Source organism: Silurus meridionalis, chromosome 9 (genome assembly GCF_014805685.1).
Source record: "Silurus meridionalis isolate SWU-2019-XX chromosome 9, ASM1480568v1, whole genome shotgun sequence".
Lineage (NCBI taxonomy): Eukaryota > Metazoa > Chordata > Actinopteri > Siluriformes > Siluridae > Silurus > Silurus meridionalis.
The window spans coordinates 5,895,472-5,917,247 of record NC_060892.1 but is presented as its reverse complement, the minus strand read 5'-3'; the positions used below and the strand labels follow the sequence as shown (position 1 = coordinate 5,917,247).

General features: G+C 38.3%; 1 protein-coding gene across 1 annotated transcript; it reads right to left on the bottom strand.

The window, feature by feature from the left end:
* Positions 1-1,775: 1,775 nt before the first annotated feature.
* Positions 1,776-21,768, bottom strand: mfsd14a1 (major facilitator superfamily domain containing 14A 1). Its single transcript, XM_046857538.1, has 12 exons — positions 21,461-21,768; positions 10,906-11,001; positions 10,209-10,271; positions 9,998-10,125; positions 8,097-8,211; positions 7,701-7,919; positions 5,688-5,801; positions 4,618-4,689; positions 4,403-4,515; positions 4,219-4,316; positions 2,850-3,004; positions 1,776-2,440 (listed from the first exon to the last, which is right to left on the bottom strand). Exons 1-12 carry the CDS (start codon positions 21,539-21,541, stop codon positions 2,225-2,227), a joined length of 1,470 nt encoding a protein of 489 aa, XP_046713494.1. The 5' UTR covers positions 21,542-21,768; the 3' UTR covers positions 1,776-2,224.
* Between the last annotated feature and the right edge of the window lie 8 nt (positions 21,769-21,776).

The following is a 21,776-nucleotide window of genomic DNA, read 5'->3' as shown; positions in this document are numbered from 1 at the left end:
ATGGGATAGACAGAGACCACGCCTCCTTCCTTAGGCATGAAAACCTAAAGCCATCCTTCTATCACAAAGGGCCACACCTCCTTTATTGGGACTTACACATAAGCCACTCCTAAACTCCTTTAGATGTCTTAGCCTGTCGTTGCCAAGCCTCCTTTACTTTGAATGACACATAGGTCACACCTCCTTTACTGGTAATAACACACAAGACTTCCTGGAATGGGGCAGACTGAGACCACACCTCCTTCATTAAGCATGAAATGCTGAAACCATGATCATTAGGACTGACACACAGGCCACACCACCTTCAGTGGAACTGACACACACAGGCCACACCTCCTTCAGTGGGACTGACACACACAGGCCACACCTCCTTCACTGAGACTGACACACACAGGCCACACCTTCAGTGGGACTGACACACACAGGCCACACCTCCTTCACTGGGACTGACACACACAGGCCACACCTTGTTCACCGGGACTGACAAACACAGGCCACACCTCCTTCACTGGGACTGACACACACAGGCCACACCTCCTTCACTGAGACTGACAAACACAGGCCACACCTCCTTCACTGGGTCGACACACACAGGCCACACCTCCTTCACTGAGACTGACACACACAGGCCACATCTTCACTGAGACTGACACACACAGGCCACACCTCCTTCACTGAGACTGACACACAGGCCACACCTTCACTGGGACTGAAAAGCAAAACACAGGAATTAAAAGTAAAAGCACAAATCCAGGTTTGAATGTCAAAAATACTTTTATTGAAATGTTTTAAAGGTACGTCATGTCATATTTACACGCTTAGCTGATTACAGTTTTACTGTATGTTAAAAATTAATAATAAAAGGCAGCAAAACATGACGAGAAAACATAGAAAAGCATGCGGAAATCATAAATAACCAGAACACAGCTAATTCACACCTGCCATCATTCAATAAAAACCTCTATTTGGTCAAAATGAGAAGAAGAAGAAAAAAAAAACCCTGAAAAAGTACACAAGGCCACTGAAGTTCCTCTACTACTTCCTGCATACGATTCCGTTCCGTTCCACGACATTCCTAAAGCTCTGCATGTAAGCGTTTCCCGCTCTGATACGCTGAACTGTTCTCATCATAGAGTGAGTCTATCACGCTTATCACAGGAACACAAAACGAAAAAAAGAATAAACAAAGGCACCAATAATAACTGAAGTGGTATGAATGATACACAGATGCCAGTGTGGATTAGAGAGACGGAAAACCGAGCTGGAGATGTAGAACTGACTGAAGCCGGTGTAAGGAAAACGACAGGCGTCAAACCAGCCGATTAGTTTTTGGCGTGGCATTAAAGGAAATCGAACACACACACGACGTCCCGATTTTCCTAATGCAGTCGGTCAGATACGAAGAGCTTGTGCTCCAGTTGTGGATAAAAGGATAATGTAGCCATCATGCAGTGGAATTCAACGTCAGCCGAAAACCCCAGAGTACACATTACGTCAACCATCATGCTTTTCTATTCTGGTGGTGAGATCAACCAAAAAAATATGCTCAAATATACTTTTCCCTCAAGAAACCAAACAGATGTGCAAATTGACTGAAATTTGTGGAAAAACTACAGTCATATACTGAACTGACCATCTCACATTAGTACAGCTTTGAATCTGTGTTGCGTTCGAAAATAAAACCCATCAACGCGTGTTTGGACTCGCAAACGTTACACAGAAGTGTATGTACGTATACGTATGTATTTTTAGAAGTAGATCTTAAACTTCAGACAGAATTTTTTATTGGTTTATTTCAGTTTGTTTCATTATGTGCAAACCAAATCGGAGAACCAAAAGACCCGATCGAACTCCAAATCGAGAAACCGAACAGTAGGTGTGAATGCGCATGAAGAGAAACGCTGGATAACTGAGCTCTTCCATTAACGTGAGGCATGTATGTGTTAGCATGCTGCGTTCAGAAACGCTCCTGGCCGAGCTTCGTGTCCCTGAGTGAGCCCTGTCCGAAAGGGGAATGCAACTTTGAGAGCAAAAAAAAAAAAGTTCAGCAAAAACTATAAAATGAATAAATACAAGCCACTGCAAAGGTGCCACTGCACAGAACCGTCATTAAATATATGTTCCTCTGTGTACACGTTTTTTTTTGTTTGTTTTTAATATACATGTTTGTTTTTTTAAAAAGCTCTGGGTTTGATATAGATTGCAATTTGTCACGTCTCTGGTTTTAGGGTTTTCTTTCACACGTTGGTGTCCTGCAGCAGAGGCTCTTTAGCCTCCGGAGGCTGAGCGCTGTGCTGGTGCCCGTGAGCCGATGCGTGTTTCTTCCAGCTGCCCGATCGGCTGCCCAGCGGTGTGTGTTCAGGGATGAATAACGCCACGAGGAGCGCCAGCAGCACTGAGCACGCTCCGAAAAGAAATGGAGGACCGGAATTATAGCACTCTGGAAAGAGAGGGAGTCAGAAAATCAGCATAACGAGAGGAAAGAAACTTGTAGGTTTAAAAATGTTTCAGACATTCCAGGAATGTTCCAGGAGTAATCATATAACTGTAAAATCATAACAATATCCCAGTATATTACGTAAATGATGTGCTTATTTCTTGGCTTCAGTCTATATCTTTCAGGCCTTATAACCCTTGTCAACAGAAAGGTGACAGTTACCTAGCTCCGCCCATTTTATTTAAAAAACTATTATGTTTGATTTTGAGGAATAAGGAGTGGTTTTGTTCATTTTTTTGCGATTGCAAAGGTTTAAAAGATTATTAAAAAAAAAAGGCATCAACTGGTAAAGTGTGTGAATGGAGATTAGTTTTCGAGGTCATGGAGTGCCTAAAACGTGTGGAGTGGCCACCTGCTGGTGAAGCTGAGTGTGACGCTCGACATCTTCCCCTCCGTCAGGAACCTCGTCCAGCTCCACGTGAAAAATGTAGAAGATGAAGCCATAAAGAGCCGGGCCGAGTCCATTACACAGACCACGGATTCCTGTTATCATTCCCTGGCCCACACCTGTATACACACACACAAACACAAACACACATTGGATAATGGATTCTGATTGGTCAGGGGTGTTGATTAGATCAGCAATTCTGCTGCAAATCACAATTTTTTTTTATGCACCCGTTTCGTTTACATTTGCATTAATTCCATTTGGTAGATGCCCATATCTCGAGACATTTTATCTCATTCATACTACTTAGCAGCTATGGGGTAAAGGGCCTTGCTCAGGGGCCCAGGAGAGGCAGCTTGGTGTGGCTGGGATTTACATACATAATTTACATTTATGCTATTTGGCAGAGCCTTTATATTTACAGTTACAGCTGAGCAATTGAGAGTTAAGGGTCTTGGTCAAGAGCCCAGCAGTGGCAGCTTGGTGGTGCTGGGATATGAACCCATGACCTTCCAATCTGAAGTCCAAAGTCTTATCCAATGGGCTACCTGGATTTGAACCTATGGCCTTCAGATCTAAAGACCAATGCCACTTATATATTTCTTTGTGATTTTTATACAGCTGAGCATTTTAGGGTTTTGCTCAAGTGGCAGCTTGGTATTGCTGGGATTTGACCTCACAAGCTTTCGATCAGCAGTCAATCATTTAACCACTGAGTTACACTTCCCCATTCCACTCTTCCAGAGTAAAAGTATGTTCAGGGGTCCAGCAGACACGCCACACAATCCAGTTCTAATTTATTTGTAATTGAGTTTTCCCTTTGAAGCATTATTCTGATGTCAGTATTCTAATAGTTTCTGCAGGTTTCACCACAGTCAAATTTAAGACTTTTTAAGACCTTTTTAAGACTATTAAGAATGATATTTAAGACCTGTTTACAAAATCAAAACCACAGAACACAAATAAGCACAATTAGCCAAAACTGCAAAAATCAAATCTATTTCACGTCAATCCAAAAGAGATTCAGACCAATAACAGAAAGCCGATTGGCTGTTGCATGTTGGTCTCATTTGTATTTGCAATACACTGAAATATATTCGGACTAGCGGACGAAAGAACTACAGAAAAGAATGCAAAGGAATCTAACAAACAAAAAAACATTCTTAAGTGCTGCATCAGCATTTCAATCAGTCTGCAATACATAGAGTTTGGAAAATTAAAGACACCTTTAAAATTATTTTAGACTTTTTACGGTCAAAAAGACTATTGAAACCCTGCTATATAAATATACTATGATTTTGCTATACTATAAACCTAAGAGAAAGAGTTTCACCTTGCTGGTCCGGGTCTGCCGTGCGGGACACTAGTGCACTTACAGCTGGGAAAGTGATGCTGGACATGGCCGCTACAGCACCTGCAGCCCACATCATCCTAACGAGACAAGAACATAGTCATCACATCTCTGAAAATCACTTCTAAAAAGTCACATGACCACAAGCCCTCGCCTTCACACTCACCACGGCTCGGAACCGAACCCGTACCACGCCAGCTGGAGGATCTGGAAGCCCAAACCCAGCAGGATCGTGTTCTTGTTCCCGATGGAACGCATTAGTAAACTTAACACTACAGTCTGAAGGGGAGAAAGAAAAAATAAATAAAAACATGCTTTCATAAATCTCAATCCTCAAAAAGCATGTCAAATAAAAAAAATATTAAGAATTAAAAGACAAACCTGTGCAACAATTGAAAGTAATCCTAGTACAGCTATAAAAGCAGCAACACTTTCAGATGAAAAGCCCATTATCTGTTTTCAAAATAAATAAAGAATGAAATTCATTAATGAATGAATCATTTATCATTCGAACACTAATGTTAACATTAAAAGGTGTAACTGTTTACAATCATTTTTCAATTTTTTAATTTGTAAACTTTAGAAAAAGTAATTAAACCACAAAAATTTAATGTGGACTCCTAAAAAAGTCAATTCTAGTCATTATTTAATTAACAAAAATTATAATCAGTGGGTAACTGTAGTATTATAAGAGGAATAAAGTGCTCTAAATGGAAAAACAAACGACAAAATACCAGCCTAACTAAATTATATTCCTCTAACTGCATGAAATGGTGTGTTTTTTCTTTACTTACATTCTTTACATATTTATCATGTCATGAAAGTCTTTGTGTTTCTAGACCTATGATAAATACGTAAAGAAGGTTTTCGAGACACATGCATGTTCCAATTTGTTTCTATGCAACAAACTGTATAATCAGTCACAAAGCTGTATATTTAGTGGAAAAAAGTTCTGTAGAGTTCGAATTGGACATTTTTGGCTCTAACAGATGAACATAAAGAAAAGAGAAGAGAGATGATGTTATAAGACTGCCTTATCCCCTCAGTCAAACATGGACGTGGAAGCGTAATGGTGTGGGGTTGCATTGAAGCAGGGAAGGTTGGAGAAATATTCTGGGTGAAAGAAAAACTGAATCAACATGGCCACCGTTCCACACTTCAACACCAAGCGATTCCGTCATTGGAACCGACATCACCATACAATAAGACGATGAGCTGTCCGGATGCCAAGTGTGTGTAAAGCGGTTATTCATGCAAACAGAGGATTTTTTGAATAGGGGGAAAAAAAGTGCAATATCTGTACATTTATATATTTCTTTGGTCAATTACCTAGTTTTTGTATATAAACAAAAGGAACATGCATGTGTCTTAAAAAAAATACAAAAAACTGTTTTATACTCTATATAAATACACTGTATACGACATGAAACAGCAAAATGGTTTAAACAGACCTGTCGCAGGTAGAGAAAGAAGCTGGAGTACTGGCCAGCCTCCGGAAGGTATGACAGGAATACTGTAATACAGATGAGGAGCACTGTGGAGTCCTGACCCACCTTCTTCAGGGACTACCGAGACAGAGAGAAAGAGAAAAAGACAAGTATGTACTTGACATCCTGGTTTGCTTTTGACAAAACACATTATTTTGCAGTACTTCTTGAGTATGCGCCATCAGAGCAGCATCCCCAGAGGAAAAGAATACACTACTTTTACTACACATCACTGCAAATGATGCTGGTTTAAAAAACAGGAAAAACATATACAATATTATAACAGCTCTTAAATTGGTCAGAAGGTGTTGATTATTTTCTATAACAGTAGCTCTGGAGTAACAGTAAAAGTTACTCCACTTTACCACCTCACAACACAACTGTATTGGTGTTTAATTCCTAACATGTTACGTTTTAATACAGGTTTTGTACATTTTGTCGCATCTGTAGATCAGAGTGTGAGAGTCGCGTCCTGAACCTGCCTCCATTTCTGATCTCTTTCTATACAGAGAACAATTACACAGCCTCTGTACTGAACACACTCTGCTTTCACAGACAGCTGAAACAGGCTGATTGCGACACACGAAGAACAGTTGGATGTTCAGTGTGTTTGTGTGTGTGTGTGTGAGATATTTTAGGATCTTAAATACTGATTGCATCACTGGTCCCATTATCGAGCATTAGAGTTATTTTTAAAGGTGTGTGGTGCAACACTGCAGGATAAATTTATACTCTCATTTTAACACTGACGCTATCACACTGTATGTATAATCTCATTTACTACATTTCTATCTGTTCATCATCATGCACAAGGATTCATCAATCCATTAGTCTGTCTGTCTTTTTGACCAAGCATCCACAATCTTAATACAGTGGTGTGAAAAAGTGTTTGCCCCCTTCCGGATTTCTTATTTTATTGCATGTTTGTCACACTTGAATGTTTAAGATCATCAAACTAATTTAAATATTAGTAAAAGATAACACAAGTGAACACAACATGCAGTTTTTAAATCAGTTTTTATCTGTCCATGGAACCAATAATTAATTCATCTGGCTTTTATCAAACCATCCATCCAGCCATTTGCAATGTGCTACAAGTGATCCACTCATGTAGATCAGTCACGATGCTCTGCACTGAGGCTGAAGCGATTCCTTCACTACCTTGAGTAATTCGATTACAAAAATTCATCAGCGTTTTCTTCAGCCTGAATCTCCCCCCAGTGCTCCGTGTTTCGTTAAATGGACCAAACGAAGCTTCGTTTAGAACCTCGTTAAAACGATGCTCCGTTTAGTCCATTTAACTACACACAGAGAACAGCGTTTCCCACGGACCATTATTACTGATGCATCACCCGCTAAACACTTTAGCGCTCTGGACAGGGAACACAAAAGATGCTTCATGATGAAAAATGGAGGAACGGAGCGAAAACAGTGAGGGGTGATGAAAAGATTCAGTCCAAAGAAATCGGGATCATTTCACACTAAAATTGGTAGTCGCACTGTACGGGGTCTTCATTATGTTCTTTAAAGTCATTTAAAATAGATTTTTATATTTTTCTTTATATACGGTGCGGTCAAAACGTCCCTGGGCAGTGGCCGTGTAGAGCAGGTAGCGGAGCACGTTTTTTTTCCCATAACCTGCTCTACACGGCCACTGTGAAGCACTGTATTTGTATTTTGAAGTAATATGGCTATTAAATGCACTAAATGGGTTTAGTTGGGTTCTTGTATGCAATTTCAGCAATAAAAATAAAATTGTGCCTTAAAAAGAAAAACAAATTAATGTTTATTTATTGTCTAATTTTCTCTCTCTTATTTAGTATCGCACTCTAATAAAGAAAATTACTCGTTTAATTGATTGAACAGTTGTTAGAATAGTCGATTACTAACATAATCGATAGCAGCAGCCCTACTCTGCACACAGTTGTTGTTCCTTCAATGTTCTATTAACATTTCCACAGGATAAAGCACACTCACGGCAAAGGGATCAGCCTGTTCCCAGGAGATCGGTGCTCCCCATGACGCCGGTCTCATTTTCTCTGGTAGTGATTCAGGAACAGCCACTAGGATGAAGCAGATGTCCAGCATGGCGATCGCTGATGCTAGAACCACCACCAGACTGTCTCCGTACGCTCGGCTGAGGTAGGCACCGATGGCTGGGCTGGTCACCAGGCTCGCCGCAAAAGTGGCTGAAACCTAATGGGAACCATTAGAATAACATCAAGTGAGATTTCTGCATAAATTGCTGTTTTCCATTTTTTTTTTTATTTAGTATCAATAAGTGCAGTCTGGAGTAACAAACAACATAATGATATTATGGGGAAAAAAATGCTTATCTCCATTCATCACTATTGTACGAATAATTTTACCCACCAGGCCATATGCCATACTGCGTTCATGCTCCTGTGTGATATCAGCCACATACGCAAAAACCACAGAGAATGTCACAGCAAAGACTCCCGACACCGAAATAACAGCAAAATACCACCTGGAAGAGAAGGACACACTTTCAGCAACCCACATTAAATCCACATCTTCAAATTGAATTACACATTCGCAAAATAAATTTTCACATAGATCGAATTTATTATGCACAAACGCTTGTCGACACCTGACCATAAGATTTGTATGGGCTTTTTGAACACCACATCCTCATTTGCTGTTATGATAATCCTCTGGGATGATGTTCCACTAGATTTTGGTGTTTGCTTGTGGATATTTGTGTTCATTCAGCCACAAGGGTCTTAGTAAAGTCACCTGTAGGTGAGGTGAGGAGGCCTGGGGTACAGACAGAGTTCCAATTCATTCATTCATCAAAGGTTTTCAAGAAGGTTGAGGTCAGAGCTCTATCAATGTTTTTTTCTGCTGTTTTAACAGTCTGTTCCTGTCGGGTTTTGTTGCTGCTCCAAACCAGATGGTGATGGATGTGCACAGGACTGATTCAATGACTGCAGTGTAGAACTATAGTGATTTAATATTGTCCTGTGAAATTAATAAACACCTTCCCAACAAGGTGATCTGAGAATTTTCCATATTTTTGATATTTATATACACCGTAATTTCCGGACTATTAAGCGCACCCACATATAAGCCGCACCCACTGAATTTGACAAAGATATTTATTTTGAACATAAACACGCCGCACCTGTCTATAAGCTGCAGGTGTCTACACTGAAACTAATGAACTTTACACAGGCTTTAATGAAAGACAGTGTTTGTTACACGGCGTGTATCTAAACAGTAGCCTACCAAGAAAGTCATTGTTCACTGTCTTCCTCCTTCCTTTCACAACTACTTCTCTCGAGAGTTTTTCTTTTGGCATCGTTGTGCGTTTAAAAATCACCATCAGTGAAGCTTTTCTCCCGATGCCGTGCAGCTCAGAACACAGGTGAAGTGTGTTTTTATGCCCGGTTGTTTTCAGCGTGACGAATGATTCGCATTTCCTGTAGACAGTCCGAGTGAGCGGCAGGTCAAACGTCAGAGGAACATCATCCATATTTATGATGTGGTGCGGCCCGATTCAGTGGGAGCGCATCTGATTTAATATAAAGAGTTTTATTGGTTCACCTGAACCCGTTCAGCAATTTCATTGGTCTAATATTATGGGGCTCAGTTTTTTGGCTTGAAGTTTGTGAAACCGGGAAAAACCCAGGACAGATCCATATATTAGCTGCTTCGTTGTTTAAGCTGCGCGATATAAAGCGTGGGAAAACAGTAGCGGTTTATATTTCGGAAAATACGGTACATGAAAATACATGATATTCTTTTTCTACAGGTCATATCGATTATATGGCTTGATAGCTGATAAAAACATCATGCCTAAATTATAATCCATAAAGGTAAACTTTTACAAACTAAAATCATAATGGTCAGGTTGGGATGGCAAAATGTTTTGGAAGCGGGAAAAACAATACTTTGTGTAATGACATGTTGTGAGCAAATACCTTAAAAGAGGACGTCAGGAGCATAATTTAACTTAATGACTGATTTCCTAGTTCAAAGAGATAAACAGTTTGGCAGTGAATATCCAAGTTGTCATCGTATAATTACTGTAATTTCGACTTGAGGTGAACCTTGAGGTAACACTACCTAAATACCCAAGTCATCAAGTGAACATGTTTGCACTTCTAAACAGCTTCACCTGCCTTTTTTTCCCTCAGCTAGATTATATCTAAATACACTTGTCTACACCGAAGTCGAGGAACTGATACAGGCCACCGAAACAGTCCTGGGAAGTGTGGGAAGTGTGTGTGGAAATAGCAGTGGTGACATACCATGGGCTAATCTTCATCAGAGGGATGGGAGCACACGTGAAGAAAACGGTCAGAAGGAGAAACGACTTCCTGCCCCAGACGTCAGACAGAGCGCCGATCAAAGGAGCGCTCAGAAACGACAACAGACCCTGTTGGCAATCAAGAACCGAACGTTTACAATTCCAGTCATGTTTTTGGGAATATACCAATCACAAAAAAAATTATAACACACCTTAACTCCCTGTATGAGGCCATTCATCAAAAACGTGTGCTTTGGAAATGTTTCGTGAAGAACCTGGACAATCAAAAACAACACTGTGAGTCCATACTGAATATGATAACAATAAAAAAAAAACCTTTGAAACAATTACATTTAAGCAAAAAAACTAACAAGAGAATAAATAAATAAATCAATAAATAAATATTTTGTTTGGTGCTCTGTAGTGCCAGCCAGATTGTAAAAAAAAAAAAGCATATGGCTAGGATCTGAGGGATCCAGAGTGATTTCCTAAGCCATTTTCTTTACTCTGGTTTTGTGTACAGTTTTTTCAGGAATGGGCATCAAAAAACCCTTCTAGTGTTAAAGCGATTCCTCAAGTAACTCGAATACAAAATAATCATCTTGGTAAATGATTTGCCATTTAGTCCATTTAACTACACACAGAGCATTGTGTTTCCCCACGGACCATTATTATTGACGCACCACCCGCTAGACTCTGGAGGTAAACACTGAAGACACTGCACAATAAAAAGCCAGTTTCTGCAATGTTCAAAAAAGTCTGATTTTTTTCCCCCTGGAAATTCCGGGGTTTTTTTCCATAACAGCTTTTTGCCAACTTTTTTTTTTTTATTGTACACCCAACATGAAATTAAAAAAAATATTTTGTAGCCACTATGATACACTGCATAAGTAAAATATCATGACTTACCCCCAGTGTGGGTGCAGTCAACAATCCCCAAGCGAAGAACTCCAAGAATATGACGATGACAGCATGGTAAACACTTGGGGACCCAAAACCCTGCGGCTGTGACGAGACACATATACATACATAAACGGTTATCTAGTATGAAATATTATGAAAAATTGGGATGTGCTGTTATAAGGGAAATCAACATGTTGGTTAATTTTAACACCATATATTTTAAATAACATCAGGTTCTGGTATGTTTTATTCCTTTATTTTACAGCAACTCACCAATGATGACATTTATATTGATTAAAGGATTAAACTTGATATTTTTTCTCCATTTAGAGTTACACAACTGTGTTGCATACTGGCCAAGAAACAGTTTCTGTCCTTAATGATAGCTGAAACCATTTATTCACCAGCTTCTCTTCCCCTATTTTAAAAAGTGTATAACACAAAGCGAAAACTCTTCTGAAAATCTCTGAAAGCTTAAATGTCCCGCTTTACCACTGACGTGCAACTTTTTTCTATAACTCTGACGTAAACCTACTATAAAAAACCTCACTATAAATGGCTGTTAATATAGAAACAACATTATATTAGAATGCACTAGAAATGCAATTCGCATCTCGATGCATAACCAATGATACGATACATTAAAAATACACATACAATATATTAATACAAAAGAAATTTAAAATTTTGTTACTTAATAAATACATCCAGGTTGAACATCCACCATATAGACCAGCGGTCCCCAAACCGTTTTGCGCCACGGACCAGTTTAATGTCAGACAATATTTTCATGGACCGGCCTTTAAGATGTGGCGGATAAATACAACAAAATAAAATGATACGACCAGCATAAAAACTGGTATTTTCTAAATATAATAATAAACATGAATCCACTGTGTTGTTTGTTTATTTTGCTCGCTTGGGGGTTTGAATTTAGCGGTAATGTATTATGTGTTAGCTTCTGGAGCAGCACCTTTAAGAAGGTAGAAGATGGAGGTAAGACATGTGACCGAGGCATCATGACATGCATCAAGAGTGAGTCATAGACAGATGTGGCGGAGAGAGTCCGGTCATTTTCCGAAATAAAACATCGTTCAGAATCAGATAATAAATCAAATAAAAATAATGTAAGTTATGTATTCTCTCTGCTGCCCGGTACCGATTGACCCACAGACTGGTGTCGGTCTGCGGCCCGGGGGGGTTGGGGACCACTGATATAGAACACAAGCATAGAAAAGATGATGATGATCAGGAATGTCTCTGTTCTCTGTCATGTTTATATCGCTGACTCCCTCCCTCCGTCTCCATCTATGTTAACCACATACTTCTTGTCACCTTCTGCCCTGCTGATTGTAAACTTTGTAAACTAGCCTACGTATGTGGAGTGTGAAAGCCAGGAAACAATACACCAGTGGATATAAAAAAGCTGCGCAATGACAGGAAGTCTGTTTTGAGAATGTAAAAATTAGAAAGTAGATATTTGTGTAAAAACGTAATGAGTAAAAGTAAAAAGTTGTCCGTGTCTGTCTGTGAAGTAAAACACTGATACAATAAAAATCTACTTAAGTATAGGAATGAAGTACTCGTACTTCGTTACTTCCCACCTCTTCTATCGGATTCACCAGCAGTGAAGATAATCTTCAAGGCAACCGTGTGTGAAAATGAAACAAACTCTAGCATGCCACAAGTCTGCTGTGTCTACAGAAAACATCACATTGTTTCAGAAAGGCTGTAAAATAACGTTCGTACAGCATGGAATGACAGTGTGCAGTTCCTACAGGCAGACTCTGGTTCTGTGTGCAGTGGCGAGACTGTACTGTAAACGTGTTGGCTTTTTTGTTTTATCTGTTGACCTTTAAACACTTAACAGATTTCAAACCAGCGTTATGAGCCTGTCTGGTTTGAGCTAAGCAGCTCTACACACTGCCATGCTATGGGCTCCAATCAGTTTATAATTTAACTTAAAAGAAACAAATCTAATCCAAAAAAATATTAAAATAAATACAGCTCAAAATATTTTGACCTAATACATTTTTTTTAAAATAAAAAATAGATAAATAATAATAATAATATAAAAAGGTGTCTGTTACAACAGAAAATACCTGATTCTAAAGCTACAAAGACCAAAATAATTGACAGTTTTGATTTGCCAGCTTTACTACACTATTCTACCCCAATTACTTGCTTTGCTCTGCTGAAGTACTTTGCAACCATCTAACTCACAACCCCAGTCTATAAATGTTGTGGCCTTTGGGCTTAAACATACTTTTGGCATAATTCTGTTACAGCCGCTTATAGCTCTGTCATAGCTGCTTATAGTTCTGTTATAGCTGCTTATAGTTCTGTTATAGCTGCGTATAGTTCTGTTATAGCTGCTTATAGTTCTGTCATAGCTGCTTATAGCTCTGTCATAGCTGCTTATAGTTCTGTCATAGCTGCTTATAGTTCTGTTATAGCTGCTTATAGTTCTGTTATAGCTGCTAATAGTTCTGTTATAGCTGCTTATAGTTCTGTTATAGCTGCTATAGTTCTGTTATAGCTGCTATAGTTCTGTTATAGCTGCTTATAGTTCTGTTATAGCTGCGTATAGTTCTGTTATAGCTGCTTATAGTTCTGTTATAGCTGCTTATAGTTCTGTCATAGCTGCTTATAGTTCTGTCATAGCTGCGTATAGCTCTGTTATAGCTGCGATAGTTCTGTTATAGCTGCATAGCTCTGTTATAGCTGCTATAGTTCTGTTATAGCTGCTTATAGTTCTGTCATAGCTGCTTATAGTTCTGTTATAGCTGCGTATAGTTCTGTTATAGCTGCTTATAGTTCTGTTATAGCTGCTTATAGTTCTGTTATAGCTGCGTATAGTTCTGTTATAGCTGCTTATAGTTCTGTTATAGCTGCTTATAGTTCTGTTATAGCTGCGTATAGTTCTGTTATAGCTGCGTATAGTTCTGTTATAGCTGCGTATAGTTCTGTTATAGCTGCTTATAGCTCTGTTATAGCTGCGTATAGCTCTGTTATAGCTGCTTATAGTTCTGTTATAGCTGCTTATAGTTCTGTTATAGCTGCTAATAGTTCTGTTATAGCTGCTAATAGTTCTGTTATAGCTGCTTATAGTTCTGTTATAGCTGCTAATAGCTCTGTCATAGCTGCTATAGCTCTGTCATAGCTGCTTATAGTTCTGTTATAGCTGCTTATAGTTCTGTTATAGCTGCTTATAGTTCTGTTATAGCTACTTATAGTTCTGTTATAGCTGCGTATAGTTCTGTTATAGCTGCTTATAGTTCTGTTATAGCTGCTAATAGCTCTGTCATAGCTGCGTTTAGTTCTGTTATAGCTGCATATAGCTCTGTTATAGCTGCTAATAGTTCTGTTATAGCTGCTTATAGCTCTGTTATAGCTGCTAATAGTTCTGTCATAGCTGCGTTTAGTTCTGTTATAGCTGCTAATAGCTCTGTCATAGCTGCTAATAGTTCTGTTATAGCTGCTTATAGTTCTGTTATAGCTGCTTATAGTTCTGTTATAGCTGCTTATAGTTCTGTTATAGCTGCTAATAGCTCTGTCATAGCTGCGTATAGTTCTGTTATAGCTGCTTATAGTTCTGTTATAGCTGCTTATAGTTCTGTTATAGCTGCTTATAGTTCTGTTATAGCTGCTAATAGTTCTGTTATAGCTGCTAATAGTTCTGTTATAGCTGCTTATAGTTCTGTTATAGCTGCTAATAGCTCTGTCATAGCTGCGTATAGTTCTGTTATAGCTGCTTATAGTTCTGTTATAGCTTATAGTTCTGTTATAGCTGCTTATAGTTCTGTTATAGCTGCTTATAGTTCTGTTATAGCTGCTTATAGTTCTGTTATAGCTACTTATAGTTCTGTTATAGCTGCGTATAGTTCTGTCATAGCTGCTTATAGTTCTGTTATAGCTGCTAATAGCTCTGTCATAGCTGCGTTTAGTTCTGTTATAGCTGCTAATAGCTCTGTCATAGCTGCTAATAGTTCTGTTATAGCTGCTTATAGCTCTGTTATAGCTGCTAATAGTTCTGTCATAGCTGCGTTTAGTTCTGTTATAGCTGCTAATAGCTCTGTCATAGCTGCTAATAGCTCTGTCATAGCTGCTAATAGTTCTGTTATAGCTGCTTATAGTTCTGTTATAGCTGCTTATAGTTCTGTTATAGCTGCTTATAGTTCTGTTATAGCTGCTAATAGCTCTGTCATAGCTGCGTATAGTTCTGTTATAGCTGCTTATAGTTCTGTTATAGCTGCTTATAGTTCTGTTATAGCTGCTTATAGTTCTGTTATAGCTACTTATAGTTCTGTTATAGCTGCGTATAGTTCTGTTATAGCTGCTTATAGTTCTGTTATAGCTGCTAATAGCTCTGTCATAGCTGCGTTTAGTTCTGTTATAGCTGCTAATAGCTCTGTCATAGCTGCTAATAGTTCTGTTATAGCTGCTTATAGCTCTGTTATAGCTGCTAATAGTTCTGTTATAGCTGCTTAAAGTTCTGTTATAGCTGCGTATAGCTGTGTTATAGCTGCATATAGCTCTGTTATAGCTGCTTATAGTTCTGTTATAGCTGCATATAGCTCTGTTATAGCTGCTTATTGTTCTGTTATAGCTGCATATAGCTCTGTTATAGCTGCTAATAGTTCTGTTATAGCTGCATATAGCTCTGTTATAGCTGCTTATAGTTCTGTTATAGCTGCGTATAGTTCTGTTATAGCTGCTTATAGTTCTGTTATAGCTGCGTATAGTTCTGTTTATGTGTCTGCATAAAATACAGGAGGTGAGAGTTTTGCAAGACAAAAAGAATGAAGGAAATCAAATGTAAATGCTCGGGAGGTGATTCAGTATTAGTGACGCTCAGAAACTTGTAATTATCAACGAGACAACACGACATTATCAGGGACACGGTGAAGAATTTACAGGCGTGTGTTTGAAACAAAAAAAAGCATTTCATAAAAACCAGTGTCTGTCAAAAGCTTGGAAACCTAGTGTTTTTTTGAGACACATTTATGTTCTACACAAGAATTAGACAGTTCTCTAGACAGATGAGTCCAAGTTTGACATTCTTTGGCTCTAATAGAAGAACTTGTGTATGACGGAGAGCAGAAGAGAAGATGTTAGCAGTCTGCCTCACACCCACAATCAAATATGGAGATGGTATGGGGTTTATCTAGAGCAGAAAATGTTGGAGACTTTATTCTAGGTTAAAGGAACCAACATCGCTACCATTCCATACTTCAACACTATGCAATTCCATCTTCTGGACTGCGGCTTATTGGAACCGGCTTCGCCATACAACAAGACAAGACGATGCATATGTCAAAGTTCTGTAATCATTATTTAGAAAGCAAACAGTCGACTGGAGTGTTATCTATCATGGAATGGCCTGCCCTGCCCTGGGATGAACTGGACCAAAAGAAACAAATCTCCAACTAGTGAAGAACTCCTTTGACAAGTTTCACAAGAGGCATTGTAAAGAATATCAGCTGAAAGTTTGGAGAAACAAACCGCCCAGATGTGAAGAGTATATAAAACTGATATTCATACCAAAGGAGGATTTTTCATTGAAAATAAAGTGGAACATCTGTTACATTTATAATTTTGTTTGGTCACATTACTGTTAAATGACCAAATTTGTTACATATAAACAAAAGGACAATGCATGTGTCTCTCAAGAACAACAAAAGACACTGTGTTTCCAAAGTTTGACAGGCACAATAGGTTTAAGAGTTGAGGACCAGGACCTTGACCAAATCCCTTAGACCTCATCTGCTCAATTATATAAATAACATAATTGCAAGTTGCTTTAGATAAGGATGTCTGACAGATGCTGTATAGGTTTAAAAAAACAAACAAAAAATCATAATAGAATATAATTTTTTTAATATTTTGTATTCAGATTTAGAGACATCTTTAATCACTTTCTGTCTTGTAGTAATATTAAACAATGTGCAAACAACAAAACAGCTGGAGTCCATGACAAAAGCACCATTAAAAATAAACCAATGACGGATTTGGATCCAGGGAAATATTCGAAAAATGGAATAAAATAAGCATGCTGAAACAAATAATCTTTTATACAATCTCTCTCCTGCTATTGTGAAACATTCACACTTCATGGTTTAACCTATGGCTCTTTTCCTACAATTTAGTGACTGATAAAAGTCCATCGGGAGACTTGCGTAAACGCAGAAACGCAAGTGTGTTCATTCTCTTATGAAATGAAAATTAAAACGATAGGATGAAATGGTTGTTGCATGTTTTTGATGCAAAATTTGGGATCATTTACAGTGTCTTGCCAGCTTATTGTTGGAGTTATTTGAATTTTGTGGGACTTTTGAACAAACCGGATGTAAAATAACTGATCAACAATCTTGTTATTTCTTTCGGCTTCTCCCGTTAGGGGTCGCCACAGCGGATCATCCGCATGTTTGATTTGGCACATGTTTTTACGCTGGATGCCCTTCCTAACGCAACCCTCCCCACCTATCTGCGCTTGGGGCCGGCATTAAGAGTGCACTGGCTTGTGTAACCCTAATGGCTGGGGTTGTTTCCCTGACCGGGAATCGAACCCGGGCCACAGTGATGAGAGTGCCGCATCCTAACCACTAGACCACCAGGGACCCTAAAATAACTGATCAACAATATATATGCGAAAACATATGAGAAATCAGTGTCTGGTTTGGACAAACCAACAACACTACACTACTACTGCACTCTACGGCAATGCCAGACATGAACCAATACAAGCACGATTACACATAACACAACTAAATAACCAAACATAGAAGACTGGCCATGAGAGAAACTGAGCTTCACTCTGAAAAGATCATATGATCACTACATCCTATTCAGAAGCAACAACTGAGAGACAGCAAACAAGTCCAGCATATGTAATCTTCCTACAACTTAATATCATGTACAAAATCTTCGACAGAGGTGGGAAGTAATAAAGTGCAAATACTTGGTTCCTGTACTTAGAGTAATCTGGTATTAGTACTTAACTTTACGATTTATTTTTCAGCCAACTTTTTACTTTCATTCATTACATTTTTGACACAAATATCCGTACTTTCTACTTCTTACATTTTTAAAACGGACTCATTACTTTAGTTTTAATCTAATTTGGCGACGAACAATATTTTTCCCTCTCATTGCGCACCGTTTTCAGCCCATTAACCGATTTCTTGTCATTGTGTGGCTTTTTTAATCTACAATTCGTGTATCATTTTCTGGCACCACAGACGTTGGCTAGCCCACAAAGCTAACACCGAGCAAGACAGGAGGCAACAAGAAGTCTGGGGTTAACGTGGATGAGACAGAGGGAGTCAGCGATGTAAACATGAGTGAGAACAGAGACATTCCTGATCACCTGATTATCATCATCTTTTCTCTGCTTGTGTTCTATATGGTGGATGTTCAGCTTGGATACATTCATTAAATAACTTTTTAGAAAATTCTTTTATACTAAAATATTAATATGATGTGAGGAAAAACTTTTACCAGAGTCTTTAAAAACATGAGTATCTACTTGAATAAAGGATGTGTGCACTTTTGCCACCTCTGATCTTCGGATACTCATTACCAGAATAACCCAGAACAACCTCACAACAACCCCATTCTAGTAGATCTGCATTCAGTAAATATGTTGCATATCTCTGGACATTTCTTCCTAAGAACAGACCTCAATGAAATCCACTTCAAGGATACGATGTCCGATTGGAAAGTCATATTGTGAACTTTATTTAAGGCATCTTACTTGTGAGTAATTGTGAGATTTTGGTTACTAGACTGTGTAATTAAACCAATAAAACCCGGTCATATTCCTCTTTTGTATGTTTAGAAACAATCAAAAGACGTTTTTCCTCTTTTCTGTTTCAGTAGTAAAGCAAAAAAAAAGGAAGGGCTCGTCATTCACATTTTTTTTTCTACTTTATGTTTTATTTTAAACTCATTTCAGTAAAATTGTATAGCGTATTTCAAACTGCATATAATGACATGTACAATTACTGTGTTTTATTTATAAATTATACTCAAATTATTACCAAGTATAAGATAAAGGGGGGGGGGTTATAAAATAACTATTTACAACTAAGTTTTGTTTTTCAAAAGTGTTATCCTTTCATTTGTTGCTACTACAGGGTTTCTGCGGGTTTTACAAAGTCAAATTTAAAACTTTCTATACCACTAAGAAAGAAACTTAACACCTATATCACGACATCAAAAACACACAGACAAACGTTAGTAAACGGCCTTAACCAAACTCTGAAATATTTTTTATCAAGCCGAGAATCGTTAAACCTGCATTTCCCATAGCTAAACTAAAATCCGCTTTACGTCTAAGAGAGTCACGTAAGTAACAGAAAACTGAATGGCTGTTACATGCTGCTCTTATATGTAGTCATAATAAATTATATTTGTACTAGCGAATGAAAGAACTACTACTACATCAGAATAAATTAAGACGTGTTCAATATTACGTAAGACCAACAACATCGAATTTGAGACATTTAAAATCGTTAAATTTTGATATTTTAGTCTTTTTAAGACCCTGTGAAAACCCTGTATTAAATGGAAAACATTACAACCAACTAAGTAACAACAACGTCTGTATTGCTTTTGCAAACCAGTCAAATGTTACCTATTACCACAGCTTTCTCCTGTACTATGGACCTCTGTAACACAAGCTGCTGTTGCCTTATTCATTTAAAGTGGTAAAGAAACAGTGAATGAATGAGTGAATGAATGAGTGAATGAGGGAGAGAATGGTAATGTAAAGGCTATTTATATCTGCTGCAATGCAACAAGTACCAACTGGTCATCAATGAAAATGTTGCTATGGTAAAAAAGCAATAAAACACTTAACACACTTTAAGCGCTTTTTTGGTTTTTACTGTATTTGCTGCACCATCATGAAAACCAAAAAATAAAATGCCTTGAAAACCGAAAATGTTCATTTCATGATCACATCATCATCACTTTCATTTCAAGTAAATTTCTTTTTCCTGTCCTAGTTCATGCTGCTGAGTTTCAGTAGGTGCCAAATAGCAGGAAGTTGTTGATGATGAAAAAAATGACGCTTAACATCACAATTCATGCATCAGTGGCACGCTCGAGTTTACCAGCACCTGTACCGAACATCACAAAATATATCTGTGCTTGTTTACATCAGTGGAAAATAGTGATATCAGGATCTATAATAAATTAAATTACAATATGACGTTCCAACCTTTTTGGTTCTGATACTGATGTACTGTACATTACTGTTTTTAGTGGTGGGCCATCAGGGTTAGCAAGGCCTTCTCTGCTAAACTCTAGAAGACTCACTGATTTACGGTTTAATATATTTGTGTCCATGAATACGTATTAAATTATACCCAATATTCTAGTCTCTTCAGTTCATAGCATTTACATTAGCTGTGTCCAGTAGTGTCCGATTTCATTAGAATTTCTATACAATCTATTTATCTATCCAGCTCTCCATCCATCCATCTATCCATTCGTCCGTCTGTCTGACTTGCAGCCTATCTATCTATCTGTCTATCTATCTGTCTGTCTGTCTTGCAGCCTGCCTATCTATCTATCTATCTATCTATCTATCTATCTATCTATCTATCTATCTATCTATCTTTTTCTGTCTATCTGTCTGTCTGTCTGTCTGACTTGCAGTCTATCTATCTATCTATCTGTCTGTCTGTCTGTCTGTCTTGCAGCCTGCCTATCTATCTATCTATCTATCTATCTATCTATCTATCTATCTATCACTCCCAAGCTTGACAGTCGGGCCCTTGATCAAGGCCCTTACTCCTCTCTGCTCATTTTTCTGTATAATACTGATGGTTTCTATAGGTGTGGCTTCATAATGATTGTATTAAGAGGTGGACTGATTAAGGTAGGACACCGATGAAAGCCTGTGTGTGAAATGCACAGCTGTCACTGACTGTTTACTCACACACACACACACACACACACACACACACACACACACACAGGCCACTTTAATAGAAACACCTGTACTTAAACTTCTCCAATCAGCCAATCATGAAGCAGCAGCAGCACATGACAGAATCTCATACAAATACAGGGCAGTTCATATTCATCAGAATGAGGGAAAATAGTTGTAGATGTCGGACAGGATGGTTTGAGTATTTAAGAGTGTTGAACATTAAAATGCTCTTATTTTAAATAGGGCACAAACACGTTTATATTTAGCGTCTGATAATGTGTGATGCAATGCAATATTTTGCAATGCAATAATACTTTTTGCTACCCAGTAGCTGTAATAACAGTAATATGATCACTATGGTGACAGTATATTCAAAAATATATAATAATCATCCCCAGGTGACATTTTATCGTTTATCTGAATGGATTTCAGGTACAGGTGGAAGATGCTGCCTGGCCAAACCACAGGAAGTTGCCATTACTAACTTACTCAAGATGACAGCATTCATTCTTCAACCTGTACTCATTCTTTAACAGTGAAACCAAACATGTATTATTAAAACACAGCACCCTGTGTGTCTAAAGATTGTTTTATTTGTATATTATTTAATGAACTCACCGTTCCGCCATCCTTGATGATGATTTTCTTGGCCAGCAGCAGACTGCGATTCACCCGTTTCTTCTTTTTGCTCTGTGTCATGATATAAACATCCTAGTTGGTTGGAAAAAATCGAGTCTCGACGGGATTTTAACGGGAATACGTTAATAAACGAGGCTCCCCTAAAAACGAGGCGTACATTATTTTTATTAATTTTTGTACAGTTTTACAATCCGCGTCGCCCATTCAGTTCCACACTCACACCGCCGCCATCTTGGCTAGGAAAAAAAATATCGAACCCACGAGCGGTGCGCCATGACGTCTAGGCGTGAAATCG

Excerpts from the sequence above, each read along its gene's own strand:
- mfsd14a1 (XM_046857538.1), bottom strand. The coding sequence starts at position 21,541 with ATGACACAGAGCAAAAAGAAGAAACGGGTGAATCGCAGTCTGCTGCTG. Across the intron at positions 11,002-21,460 it reads TCATCAAGGATGGCGGAACG|CCGCAGGGTTTTGGGTCCCC; the intron begins GTGAGTTCATTA and ends GTCTCGTCACAG. Across the intron at positions 10,272-10,905 it reads TGACTGCACCCACACTGGGG|GTTCTTCACGAAACATTTCC; the intron begins GTAAGTCATGAT and ends TTGATTGTCCAG.